The sequence below is a fragment of the Heteronotia binoei genome, chromosome 10 (assembly GCF_032191835.1).
Source record: "Heteronotia binoei isolate CCM8104 ecotype False Entrance Well chromosome 10, APGP_CSIRO_Hbin_v1, whole genome shotgun sequence".
Classification (NCBI taxonomy): Eukaryota; Metazoa; Chordata; class Lepidosauria; order Squamata; family Gekkonidae; genus Heteronotia; species Heteronotia binoei.
The window spans coordinates 77,989,049-78,003,712 of record NC_083232.1 but is presented as its reverse complement, the minus strand read 5'-3'; the positions used below and the strand labels follow the sequence as shown (position 1 = coordinate 78,003,712).

Below are 14,664 nucleotides of genomic sequence, written 5' to 3'. Positions count from 1 at the left end.
TATCTGTCTGTCTGTCTGTCTGTCTGTCTGATTTGACCTTTAAGCCATCTTGCCCTGAAAAACCATTCCCCAGGAGAAAAGGGCTACTTTGTAAGGTGGACTGTCTGACATTATACCTTGCTGAGCTCCCTCACTTCCCTGAACCCTGCCCTCATCAGTCTCCACCCCAAGATCTCCAAGTATTTCCTGGAACTGGCAACCCTACTTGAACATAGATGCTACAAGGCCTGTTTTGAGTTCATTGGCATAGCCTGGTGATAGAGGAAGAATGAAAAATATTCTTGTATTGGAACTGGGCCACTCAACACAGGATAGTTCAGCCTTTTAGCTGCCAGATTCACTAAAGGTCATAACTTTGCTGTGCTGGAGACGACTGCAGGCAAAGCGTTCAATTTTAATTGCAGTCAGCATGTCCAATTTTCTTTGCACTCTTTATAGTCTGCGTCAGGGGTGAGGAACAGTGGCTCTCCAGATGTTTTTTGCCTACAACTCCCATCAGCCCCAGCCAATGGCCATGCTGGCTGGGACTGATGGGAGTTGTAGGCAAAAAACATCTGGCGAGCCACTGTTCCCCACCCTGGTCTGCATGAATAGGCCTTGGTCGCTTGAGTCTCCAGTTGTTGATCTCAAACATTCACTCTCAAAGGAAAAAGAAGAGAAAAAGGGATTTGGGGATAATCCATCTGGAGTTTAAGAATGCACAGCAGGCCTGTGAAATGCCTGAGTCTTCCTGAGTCATGGCCACTAGTTCTTGGCAACCCAAAAAACAAGAGGTGGACTGCAACAGAGGGGTTTCTGTTCAAAACTAGAGACACCAATTGATGCTGTTCTGGTCAGGATAAAGTTTAAATCTAATTCTCATATCTGTATTCACTCTAAAGAGCTCCAAAGGTCATAAATCACAAGTTCAAAAGTAAAGAAGTTGCAAAATTAAACAGTCTTGGTTACATCCAGAATTCCTTTGTTTTTGCTGAAAATGGTAGTTGTTGTTGTTAACCATTCATTCGTGTTTGACTTTTTGAGATTCTATGGGACAGTTTACACTAGGACTGCCAACCCCCTGGTCCGGGTGGGGAATCTCCCACCCGGGAGGTTCTCAACCCACCGGCCCACATTGGGCCGGAGGGGGGAACCTCTCCCTGTGATGATGTCACCTGGAAGTGACGTCATCAAAATGGCACCCATGCAGGGCCGCTCTAGGCGTTTCTGGGGAAAAATGGTTTTCCTGGACGCTTTAGCCATTTGGGAGGTTAAAACTCTATGATACTTTTGTACCATAGAATTTTAACCTCCCAAATGGCTAAAGTATTTTCCCGGAAACGCCTAGAGCGGCTCCACACGGGCGCTGCCATTTTGATGATGCCACTTCTGGGTGACATCATTCATCGCATGTTCAAATGTCCCCTGCCGGGGGATGAAGAGGACTTGGCAACCCTAGTTTACACACTTATTAAATCCTCGCTGTTTAAAGTGCTAGGTAGATTCTGTGCTGGTAGTACCTGTAAGAGCTCCTACAGTCTAAGTAGGACAATAGTGGGTTACAGGGACCCATCTTAGTATGAGGTATTTTTATAGGTTCAGGTTGACCTTCATCTATATATGTTAGGTCTTAACTGGGCAGAAATCAGTGTTGCTATTTCTATCAGAAAATTTTCATTGAATTCAACAACTATTGCTGTTTGTAATCTGCCATTTTTGTACATATGAATATCATGTTTATTTAGGGTTGCCAAGTCCAATTAGAGAAAAATCTGGGGACTTTGGGGGCGGAGCCAGGAGACTTTGGGGGTGGAGCCAGGAGACATTGGGGGTGGAGCCAAGAACAAGGATGTGACAAGCATAGTTGAACTCCAAGGGAGTTCTGGCCATCACATTTAAAGGGACAGCACACCTTTTAAAATGCCTTTCTTCCATAGGAAATAATGAAGGATAGGGGCACCATCTTTTGGGGCTCATAGAATTGGACCCTCTGGTCCAATCGTTTTGAAACTTGAGGGGTATTTTGGGGAGAGGCACTAGATGCTATACTAAAATTTTGGTGCCTCTACCTCAAAAAATAGACCCCCCCCAGAGCTCCCAATACTCACGAATGAATTCCCTATTATTCCCTATGGGAATCGTTCTCCATAGGGAATAATAGAGTGCCCAGTAGACATTTCCCTCCCCCCCACACTTTCTAAAGGGGGGAGGGCCTCCAAACCAAGGAATCCCCTGCCCCCTCCCTCTCTCTCACACACAAATACTTACCAGATCTTCTTCCGGAGAACTCTTGCTGTGAAAACGAAAGCAAAAGAAAGGGCGGGGCCGTTCTCCCAAGCCCTTCCTGCTTCCTGCCCAGCCTTAAAGGGGCATACATTTTACAAACGGCTCAGGAGCTCTATAATAACATGAAGCCTACAGGTATGTTCTCCCCCCCTCCACCCCCACCCCCCGCTTCCCAATTTTTGAAAAGCGGGAGATGAGGCTGCGAACCCAGGGGTCTCCCGCCAGAGTGGGAGGTTTGGGAAGCCTATGTTTATTTTAAGCACAGCTTCTCTGTGTTTTAGAACATGCAGTGGACAGAGTAAAGGTACTCAACACTTTGCTCCAGTTGAGTGCTTGGGACCAGGTAGTAAAGCTCTGATTAAGTCTGAAAAACTAAAACTCCATCAGAAAGCCAAAAGCCAGTTAACACTGAATCATGAGCATAAACGCAGGATAAAGTCCAAATCACACAGCATTAGACAAGAGCTGGACTTGAGCAGAGCCAAGTTATGCAGACAAGTCAGGTTGCCCATTAGGTTTTCAAGCCAGACTTCATTCTCTTGGGCCTTACAGGAACCAAGATAGAAAACAGGAAAGGAAAGAGGATTGGGGAGTCTGAACTGAGATCTGAAAGCACTGTGAGGACCTTGAAAATTATAGAATTAAAGCTCCTGCTGTTCTTTTAAACTAAGCACATATAGATAAAAGCAAACATTATCCAATAAAGTTCTGGCCATCTGCTGACCATCTGCTGATTGGCTGACCGCAGGAAGTCAATTGAACTTTGTCTCTTCAAACTGAAGAGTAATCTATTTTTTCCTAAGCAATAGAACAAATATTACTGTAGTTGAGCAATCTTTACTGTGTATCCACTGCATGCACTTTGGCACCTGATTTGCAAGTGACTGTAATGGCATGTAAATGAAACCTAGCCATGACCCATGGAATTCCCAGCCCCCACCGGTTCTGCTGTTCTACTAGTTTCCTTAGGGGAGCTGCTGTTTGACAGTCACCAACTAGTACCTCCCGGGGTATCTGGAACTAGTTATGTGATTCTTTCAATCCAGGCCACTCTTCTTAAGTCCAGTAGAAAAACAGCATTTTTCTGCAAGTGGTGGTGACATCATGTTAGTTTTACTATTTCATGTTAGTTTTTTTTTCCTAATTGGCAAAAATGAAGAGATTCTCATAATGCAGTTGTAAGCAGAGCTACATCCTTCTACATCCGCTGTTTAGGATTGCACTGATTGGGGGTTTTTTTAGAGTGCAGCGGTATCATCTCAATAAAGTTCAGTTATTTTTAGATGTCATAACTGTAGCAAGCAATAAACTTTTCTTTGTTAAGGTAGACATCATATATGTGTCATATAATTCATGTTTATAAAGCAGTAAACTAATTTCAGGTTTGATAAAAAATTGTATTGCAAATATTGCAATCCCCCCTCCCCCTCAGTTAAGGGTGTTTTTGCCCCTGAAAAGAGGGGAAAAAACCCTTGCTGTCACCTTCCTACCGATTTGTGGAAATATTTGCAAGATTTTCCATCACTATCCACTGCATTTAGAGAGAACATCTGTTGATTTATTTGGCATGACAATATAAGGGAAAGGAGCTATCTCACACGGTCTCTCCAAGGGCTCATACTGCTTTGATCAATGGCCATTAGTTTGAGCATGGGGAGGGGCATGGCATAGGTGGGGCATGGCTCAGTGGCAAAGCATCTGTATGGCATGGAGAAGGTCTTAAATTCAATTGCTAGCATCTCAAAAGGATTATGCAGTAGGTGATATGAAAAACATCTGCCTAAGATCTCAGAGAGTTGCCGCCAGTCTGAGTGGACAGTAGTGACCTTAATGGACCAGACCAATGACCTCCTTTAATTTAACACAGATTCACATGTTCTTATGCCTGGTTTTTTGCTTGTGTATAGACTATCCATTGCCATTTGCTCGCCACCCAGGCTAGCTGAAATGCAGGCCAGCTTTCAGGCATTTGAGAGATCTGCTGTCATGAAGGTTTATAATTTATTCAGAACTGTTGCGCTCATGCTTTGAAAGCATTTATCACATTAAAGGGAAAAGGTGGCAATGGATTGGCTTTCGATGAAGGCATGTGGCTGCTGCCAGTGCTGCTACAAGATAAATCATAGCGACATTTATAGATAACAAATGGTGAGGCAAAGACAACATCATTTTTTTTTGTGCATGAGAAACACGGTGTTCTGTTTCGAAACCTCTCTGTTTTCTCCCAATGATTAATGCACTGTGTGTCGTATCTAATCTGGCATGATGGATGCTGGTGCTGTGATGTTATAGCTATTCAATGGGCCCATCTTGTGTATGGATGTTGAATTCAGCCCAGCAGACTTGAAGTGTGATGGTTTTTAGAGATGTACACAGAAAATTTAATCAGAATGTTATATGATCCACTAGAGTAAAGTTGGGAAGGGCCTTAGATTAGCCCCCCATGTGTGCGTGTTCTGGTTTCATTTCAAAATAGAGCCCATCTCTCATTTCCTTTATTTGTGAATGGGAGAGACAACCTGACTTCCCCTTGCCAGATGTAACAGCAGCTGGGATGGTAGATTTGTATTAGGGAAAGGGCACAAATAATGCAGTCAGTGAGAGAGCTCAAATACTAACTCAAAATTTATTTTTCCCATAGAGAGGTTATCAAATTGTTCCTCAGCACTGATCATTCTACCCAGGGCTTTTTTTTTTCTGGAAAAAGCCCAGCAGGAACTCATTTGTATATTATGCCACACCCCTGACACCAAGCTAGCTGGAACTGCATTCCTGTGCATTCCTGCTCAAAAAAAGCCCTACCTATCTGGTTTGTGTTTTTACTGCTGAGGGGAAGCTTGAAACTTTAGCCCCTGGTCTGCAAAGCAGGTAAATTGTTGATGGAGGGAGACTGGGCCTATGCCTCTATCCCTCTCCACACCCCTTCCACTAGCTAGTACAAGTCAAGTGTTTGCTATTATTGTCCGCTGAAGGGATCTCCTACTGTGGACAGGAGGGGGACAAGCTTGGGCTTCTTTCCTCACCCTCAGACTCTGACTCTACCTGTTTGCCAGCATGTACGTGCAACATTTAGCAAGGGCACTTTTTTTTTTCTTTACTGTTGTAGCCATAGGCTATAACAACCTAGCAACCCCTCCCCCCCAAAGTATACAGTTTACTTCCAGTCATAACAATTGAAACAAAAAATATACATAGTAAAATACAGAACTATGAACAAGATTTAAAACATAAATAATAAAACAACATGACAGAATGAGACTATAACTTGGCCAAAATTCTTGTATGAGTGGCTGTGCTAATCTTCTTCCTTATTTTTGTTGCTAAAAAGATGAAAGTAGCCACCTTAAGGGCACTTGCACAATCAGAACCTTGGCTTATATACAGTTCCACTCAGTTCAATATCGAGTAGAAGATGGAAATGCTGTACACTACAACTCTAGTTGGGGATATCCTGTTCAGTGGGAACATTTGCATACTCTTGTTCTGATGGCAGCTTTGTCACCTTGCTGAGTCATTCGCTCCCCTTGCTGCTCTTTAGGTGCCCTAAGAAACTAAAACCAGACAGTGAGGCACCGGAATAACTTTTAAATTGGAACATTTCGGACTGTTACTGAATTTTAAAAAATTATTACAGTAGGATTAGTTATACCAACTGATTTGAGCTCTGAGCATAATTGGAGGGAAATATTGATGATTTATCTAAATGAATATTTCTAGCATTTAGCCAGTCAAATGAAAAACATGAAATGCAAAGATGTTAATTTTTGTTGTATCAGTACTTCCATGCTATATATGTAAAGTCTATTCATCTTTAAGGAAAGATAAAAAAAATAAGGGTACATACTAGGCTTCCCAAATCCCCCACCTGGGCGGGGGACCCCCGATTTGAAGCCTCCTCCCCCCGCTCGGCAAAAATCCAGAAAGCGGGGGAATGGCGGCCCTTCCCACGCAGCCTAGATCCCAGCAGCTTCTCCTCTCCCCTTCCCACCGATCCCTGATGCTTCTCCTCCTCCCTTCCCTTCCCTTCTCACCTCAGATCGCAGCAGCTTCTCCTTGCCCCTCCCCTTCCCACCCAGCTCTATCGCAGCAGCCGGAGCTTTCCCAGGCTGCTTCCTGCCCCGCCCCAAAGGACCTTGTGCCTTTGCACCTCCGGAGGTGGTGAAAGGCTTCAACTTTCTGTATCTGTGTCTGTGTCTTTGTTACTGTGAAGAAGCTGGCTGGTGAGTAGAGAGCCAATCCCCTACATCAGATTTGCGAGAAGGGGTGTGTGTGGAGGAAAGGGAGGTGTCTTTATTATTCCCTATGTGGAATATTTCTCATAGGGTATAATGGGAAATTGATCTGGAGGTTTCGGGGGCTCTGGGGGAGCTATTTTTTGAGGTAGAGGCACCAAATTTTCAGTATAGTATCTAGTGCCTCTCCCCAAAATACCCTCCAAGTTTCAAAATGATTGGACCAGGGGGTCCAGTTCTATGAGCCCCAAAAGAAGGTGCCCCTATCCTTCATTATTTCCTATGGAAGAAAGACATTTAAAAAGATGTGCTGTCCCTTTAAATGTGATGACCAGAACTCCTTTGGAGTTCAATTATGCTTGTCACACCCTTGTTCCTGGCTCCGCCTTCAATGTCTCCTGGCTCCACCCCCAAAGTCTCCTGGCTCCACCCCCAAAGTCCCCAGATATTTCTTGAATTGGACTTGGCAACCCTAGACATACACATGAAGGACATTGAGGTCTCTTTTCTAAAAGCTGCTGCTCTTCCCAAAACTGCTACTGAAAGTTGAACCACAGCAATGTAAAGAGTTCTGGAAAAAGAATTGCTTGGACTGCGATGTGGTTCACATCTAAGGGCAAAAATACTGGTTTGTGCTTGAACCTCATGTTGATATATTCCCTCTTCCTCTTTTTTCTATATGCCTTCTTTCACTTTTTCTTCCTTGGCAAGCCATGGTTTCCTTACAAATCAGAACTGGAAAATACAATTGGATCATAATTTTCAGTTTGCAGATAAGCTATGATTGGCAACAGTTATCGTTCAAACCTGATCTGTATGATGCAGCAAACTGTGGCTTGACAAGAGAATGGAAAGGAAGGGGAAACCCTTATGTTTGCAGTGCATTCTCAGTTCCCCAGACAGTGGTGTGGAGGAGCTGAAAGTTCTCCAAACTGACCATGTAAGTCAAATCTGGAGATTCACAATACAGTCCTAAACAGAGTTACATGGAGACATCAGAGGACTTGGAAGGGTATAACTCTGCTTAGTGCTGCACAGTCATTCACCAAGCATTGATGGTTACTTGTATTTCTGCTCTTTCCTCAGGCCAGATAATAAACTCAGTGCTGCTAAATAAATGTGTTATATTAAGTAATTCTGACTGCAAGCTTCAAATTGCTTTTTCTTCCCTTCTCATTTTAACATCTCTATACAACATGAAATACTCTCAAATGACATTTTAGGTCACATAATGAGGTCATCTTGAAAGATGGGAAATGCTTTCATGAAAGACAGTTTCCTGCCTAGGCTTGTATCAGGTGGTGGATTGTAGATTGTACAATGTCGTTCTCAAGATTTCATCATTAATGGATTGTGTCCACAATGCATGCCACATACTTAATAGTTTCCTTATCACAATTGTAAAGGGATCTTATGAGTGACATTCAGTGGATTCATTTGCAGCCCTATTGATGGATTTGTGCTAATCAAATTCTTTTTTTTTTTAGGTTACGATCATTGGTCAAGCAGCTAGAGAGAGGAGAAGCTTCTGTTGTTGACTTGAAAAAGAACTTGGAATATGCAGCTACTGTACTTGAATCTGTGTACATTGACGAAACCAGGTAAGTTTATTTACTGATTCCGTGTATTGATGCTACAATTCGGGAAGCTTTCTTGCTTCTTGTACAAACCCTGTAAAACTCTTTCTGGGGAAGGCGAGCTATCCTGGCTTTTGGGAACTAGCAGCTAGTCCCATGGTATTTGTGTCTGGTTTGAGTTTAATGCTTATGTTCGACACGTAATGAGTATGCCCCCATCCTCTGAGCCTGTGAGATGGGACTTACTTTGAGAACAATGAAATAGCACCTTGGAAATTGTCATATACAGAATCCTGTAATTGTCCCATTGCACTTAGAAAACATGCTGACAAAGTAGGAAGGGAGAAGTGGGACCTTGGTGCATTGCAAACTTACTAATGAATAATATCTGGAAAGGTATGGTCATGCTCTTTCATTGTTCTGACTCTCAACAAGTGAGCTACTTTGCAATCTGTTGATCCTGCTGTTGTCCAATGAAATAATACAATAAAAACCAACCAACAGATTTTAAGTAATGTTTTTGCATGTGTGACATTTGTAAACAAGGTTGCAGAAGAAATGTCGTCTCTTAGGAAACCTTTATTTACTGTTTCTCCCTGAATCCTCCTACAGGCGTCTGTTGGATACCGAAGATGAGCTCAGTGATATCCAATCCGATTCTGTGCCCTCGGAGGTACGGGACTGGCTGGCTTCCACCTTCACACGGCAGATGGGGATGATGCTGAGAAGGACCGAGGAGAAGCCAAGGTTCCGAAGCATTGTCCATGCAGTTCAAGCTGGGATATTTGTGGAGAGGTAATGGGGGATTTAACTGCTCTGCATTAAAGGGTAACCAAGCATCATAGATGGTCTTCATATTGACTGAAGAATAGTCAACACTGGGGGAGGGGGAATTGTTCACATACCATCTCATTATGTGCAAAATAGTTTTAGTTTTACCAAGTATACATGCAAAAAAAAAAAATGCAACAGAATCCTTGGACTGTCATACAGAGATACTCAGCAGACTTTTCAAGACATCACATCTCCATAGACCTTAAGTTCCTGCTCTTGAAAAAAGAAGTTGCAATCAATATGTTACGCTCTACAGGTTGCAATCTTCTGGTGATCCCTGGCCCTAAAGAGGTCCGGCTGTCTTCAGTGAGGGCCAGGACTTTTTCAGTCCTGGCCCCAACCTGGTGGAATGCTCTCCCGGAAGACACCAGGGCCCCACGGTATCTTTTACAGTTCCCCAGGGCCTGAAAAGCAGAACTGTTCTGCCAGGCTTTTGCTTAAGGACAGCGATGGTTGATGGGCTGGCACTCTTTCACCGCTGAGGAGGGTCCCTTGCCCCTGATACAGAATCCAGGAAGCAGATTGGTAGCAAGTTATAACATATGTAATTGGGTTCAAATTGTGTTTAAGCTAACTGATTTTATTGTTGATTATTTGTATTTTACTATTGTACATCTCCTAGAGCCCAGCATTGGCCAGGATGAGGCAATTCAATAATAACAATAATAATAACAATAATAATAATAAATAATGACAGTTTTCTGGAGCTCCACAAGACACAGCCTTATGGGGGATGTGTCTGAGAGTCTTTCTGAGTACAAGATCCTTAGCGTTATACTGTACTTTCAACTTCTGTACATTTTTTTTTTAAAGAAGCCTTTATTTGTTTAGATTATGGTTTTTGGACGTTCCCCTCCCTACCCCACACTGTATGCTAAATGCTTCAGGTAACCACTTATGTGTCATAAATAAACACCCCTAATATTTAGCACCAAGTGTTAGTGATTGAGGAGTGTTTCAGGGGGGCTACAGTTTGCTTTGTATGCACAGTACCCTGTTTATGGAGAACAATTTCCGCTCCACTACTATGCTTTCCCAACAAGAACAACTGCATGGGGGGATCCTGCTGTGCACAACTAATAAATGGCAGGATGGCTCTGCAGAATCTACCTCAGATGTACAAATAAAATGTTATAAGGCTTATTAATTCATTTTATCTTGACAGAATGTACAGGCGAACATCCAATATGGTTGGACTTAGCTACCCACCAGCAGTCATTGGGGTGCTAAAGGTAACACTGATTGATTGGTCTCTCTTACTAAGTTGTGAAAGGGTGCTGAAGTCTTCTGCAGGGATCTATAAGCTCCGCCCTTTTCCCCTTTCAAATTTAATTGAATTCACATGGGGCTGGCATCAGTATACCCCAAACTTGTCCCTGAGTTTGTGGGTCTTTCCTGGGAAATTAAAGGAGGCAGTGGTGAGGCCACTCATGAAGAAACCTGCTGATCCATCCAATTACTGCCTAGTATTGAATCTTTTGTTCCTGAGTAAGGTGGTTGAAAGAGCAGCAGTGGAAAAGCACCAGGATTTCCTGGAGGACACATTGGTCCTGGGCCCATTCCAATCCGGGTTCTGCCCAAGCCACGGGATGGAGACGGCACTGGTTACCCTCACACACAATCTCTGTAGACAGCTGGATCAAGGCAGGTCAGCACTGCTGTTTTTACTCATTCTGACAGCAGCATTTGACATGGTTAGTTATGATCTGTTGACCAACCACCTCATAGAAGTTTAACGTAGAAGTTAGTTATGATTTGTTGACCAACCATATCTATGGGAAAGCCTTGAAATGGTTTGTCTTATTTTTCCAAAGTTGGGGACAGAGGGTGGTGCTTGTGGATAGGGTTTCACCACAATATCCTTTGGTGTGTGGCATTTCTCACAGGGCAATCCTCTCCCCAATGTTATTTAACATCTATATGTGCTCCCTCATCCAGCTGATATGGAGTTTTGGGCTGAGTTACCATCAGTATGCAGATAACATTCAGCTGTACCTGTTGATGGGCAGCTGGCCAGATACCATCCCAGACATTTGGCTGAGGGCTTGGAGACCCTGGTTGGTTGGTTGAAACAGAACCAGCTTAAATTAAATCCATCTAAAATGGAGGTTCTGTGGCTGGGCCAGGGGGATGTGAGGCTAGGGTGCCAACTCCCGGCTCTTTAACATCAACACTGACAGCTAAGAGTCTGGGTGTGATTTTGGATGCCTCCATTTTGATGGAGTCCCAGATCACAATGTGGCTAGACTGGCATTTCTCCCTCTCCACCAGGTTAAGCAACTGGTTCCTGTCCTATCTTGTCCCAGCCTAGCTACAGTGATCCATGCAACAGTCACCTCCAACTAGACTACTGTAATTTGCTCTATGCAGAGCTACCCTCAAGGCTGACCTGGAAACTCCAGAATGCAGCAGTATGTGTTCTTATGGGAACCACTTTTAGAGCCCATATTCAACTGGAGCTCCACCAGCTGCATTGGCTCCAGGTCAAATACCAGATCAGATTCAAGATTTTGGCATTAACCTTTAAAACCCTAAAGGGTCTGGGGCCAGTGTATCTGTAGGACCATCTCTCCTGGTACACCCCCCAAAGAACATTACATTCCCTAGCCCAAAAACTATCCGACTGTCCTCAACCAGAGGAAGGGCTTTTTCAACCCTGACCCAGGCCTGCTGGAATTCTTGCAGCAGGATTTGATGCAGTTCCACACAACATGTAAGACAGAGATATTCTGCCAAGCCTATGGTTGAGGACAGCAATGGTTTCCATCTAGGCTGACCTCCCTCCCTCCCTTTTCCTCATCCCTTTCCCCTTTCCCTGTTGGTAATTTTCTATTTACCATTGTGTATGATGTCTATTCCTGCCTGGATAAGAGGCACTGTGTTGTGCTTCCTTTTATGTAGTAATTTACCAGTTGCCAATAATATTGCAAGATTTGTTCTAATAATTTTAAAATTATGCATATTGTTTATATTAATATTGTCACCCACTCTGAGCCCAGCTGTACAGGGGAGGGTGGGCTATAAATTTAATCAATCAATAAAAAGTGGGGCAACTTCTGGGGCTCAGTGCTTCAACTGCTGCTGCCCCCTGCCTGCAGCTCACTCCATCAACTGATGAGCCCTTCCCCCATGAACCTTTCACTGGCTGCACTCCCAGCTGAATGAGCTGCCCAGCACCACCAGGGGAAGAGGGTATGAGTGGTGCTTGATTGTGGTACTCCCAGCCACGTGCAACACCCAGCCTCATTGGGGAAAGGCACAGTGCAAACTTGGAGTGTAGGCTGTAGGAGGGCTTGGAAGCAAGTGAGCAAGTGGGGAAGGATGTATGGGTGAGCAAGCAAATTAGGGATAGGGTTTCCGGCTTCATGTTGGGAAATTCTTGGAGAACTGGAGGTAGAACCTCAGTGGGGTACAAAGCTGTGGAGTCCACCTTCTGAAGCATCCATTTTCTCCAGGGGAACTGATCTCTGAAGTCTGAAGATGAACTCCAATTCCAGGGGATCCCCAAACCCCACCTGGAGGGTGGCACCCCGAAATTTAGGAATATGCAGCTGGGTGAGCAAGAAGGATAGCACAAGAAGGGGGCAGGAAATGTCAGTGGAGGGAGTTCTGAGCACTCCCTGCCCAATGCCCTCAGAATCTGGAACCCTGTCTGGACTTAATCAGTGAATTAATCAGTGAATAGGGAAAGAAAATACCTTTACATATAATAAAAATAATTCATAGTAATCCAAGAAGCTTTAGCCATTTTTATAGTTTAAATACATTCAGTAGGATAACAGGATTCTATATTAGGCCAACAGGTAATAGAAAACCAAGGACTGAATAACATCCAGGTATTTTCATGCCCCAAGGTATGAAACATATTTGAAGTTCGATACTATTTGCCACACAAAAGACCTGATCCTGCATGCCCCTTCTTTATCCACAGAGGCATTCCAACTGGAATGTACACACTCTTATGATAGATCACTAGAGCAGATAGCAGCCTCAGATCCCCAGATTCCTGGAATTTCTGACAACTGCAACACATGAGGGTTTCGGGGGTTTTTTTGCAATTAAGCTCTGGTGTTAAGTGCCTAGCATTCTCATTCACTTTTAGTCTTAGTAGGCTAAGCGGATCCTAAAGTTTACAAATGGCATCTGCAGAATTACTTTTGTCCCCCAAGTTGGAATAAAGAGGCAAGTGAGTTGGTAAAAACTATGGGCCACTTTATTAAATAATCATAGCAACGGCAAGGGCAACCAGAACTGCGGCCAGGTCAGGGCCAGGGGTCTCCACAGACCGCTCCCCTGTCTTTTTCACAGGTGAGAGACCCAGCCCCCCCAGCTGGAGCTGTGTATCACAGCTCCCATCAGGCAGGCCCAGCAGGGAGGCCCGCACCGGAGGGCCCAGTCACCAGACGCGCATCTCAGCAAAAGGCACCCATCCGATCGAGTCTCCAGGACAGTCTGCATTCACACACCTCGGGTCACCAATACCCAAAGGTTGATCCTGCCAGACTCCTAACTCCCCAAAAGGGGGAGGCTAACCAGTCCTTCCCAGGCTGCATGGCACCATAAACCCAGTAAAACCTGTCACAACTTAGGCCAAGTCTCTACTTAGGGCTTAACACCCACCGAAAGGCCTAAAGCCAACCCCAGCCCTTGCCGAAGATCACTCAGGAAAAGCATATTACCCTTTTCCGAGAGATGGATGCCATCCCCTCTGTAGAGGTCAGGATATTTTGTAGAAATATCCGGATGGGGCAAATAGTGGCCCAAACCACCTTCCAAAGCCTTACGAATCTCCTTATTTGCTCTGTAACGAGCCCTCTCTATCCCAGCTGGATTCCAAGCACTGCGCCACACCAAGCGCGGAATCATGGCCGACCAAACTATAATTACCAGGCCATCTCTTCCTAATGTACTTGAAATCATATCGAGCCTGCAAGATCAAAGCCTTGCCCTTAATCAGCCTGAGATCATCCCCCCCAGGTGAATAATTAAAACCTGAGGATGAGGGACCACATTCCCATGAAATAAAAGCGGCAGCAAACCGGGCCACTGAAGACCTCAGCGCCCCCGCCACTCCACAGTAACATATTGGCTGAGTCTCAGCTGAGAGCCAACAGCAGTTCTCCGAGCCTGATGTGCCGCCCAAAACACATAACTGCGCCCGCAGATGAGAACTCGGCTCCTCCGGCCAGGAACAACAGCATCTAAAAGAGAAACAGACAAGTTATAAAACCCAAACCTTAACTTCACCAACTTCCCCCTTCAAACCTCTAAGAATCTCAGGGGACATGGGGCTCCTGGTGTCGGGATTAGGCCCGACCTCTCTGGACCACCCCTCCAGCATCTTTCGAAGACGAAAATCTGCTGTTTCTTCCTTATACCCTAACGCCTTGCTAGCAAAAGCCAGCGTCGACAGGCGTCCTCTGATAGATCGCACGGCCAATCCCTTACCTTTTAAGGAAACACAATAATGGAGCAACTGCTTCACCAGGAGGGGCCAAACAATGCGATACCCTACCTTGGCCCTAAAGTCTTCAAACTGCTGCACAGCATGTTCGTAAGACTTCCTGGTGCTAAGTGCAATGGCTAGGCCTATCGCTCTGCAGGCCTTGGCTCTCCAATCAGCCATAGCTCTTGGGGCATTGGCGCAGCCTCTTGATCGGTATCCGGGGCCAGCTGACGAAACCTCAAATCCATTTACGAGAGAGAGCGTCAGCCACCCCGTTATTCACCCCAGGAACATGCTTGGTCAAAAACAA

The 14,664-nt window shown here is 44.7% G+C and overlaps 1 protein-coding gene across 3 annotated transcripts in view; it reads left to right on the top strand.

Annotated features, from left to right (window-relative positions):
* The window catches only part of PDE1C (phosphodiesterase 1C), a 355,641-nt gene that overhangs the window by 264,457 nt on the left and 76,520 nt on the right, over positions 1 to 14,664 (top strand). For all 3 annotated transcript variants that reach the window (XM_060247618.1, XM_060247620.1, XM_060247621.1), the window contains 3 exons: positions 7,985 to 8,098; positions 8,687 to 8,869; positions 10,074 to 10,140. In XM_060247618.1, coding sequence (XP_060103601.1) covers positions 7,985 to 8,098; positions 8,687 to 8,869; positions 10,074 to 10,140 — 364 coding nt within the window. The remainder of the gene's footprint in view (positions 1 to 7,984; positions 8,099 to 8,686; positions 8,870 to 10,073; positions 10,141 to 14,664) is intronic.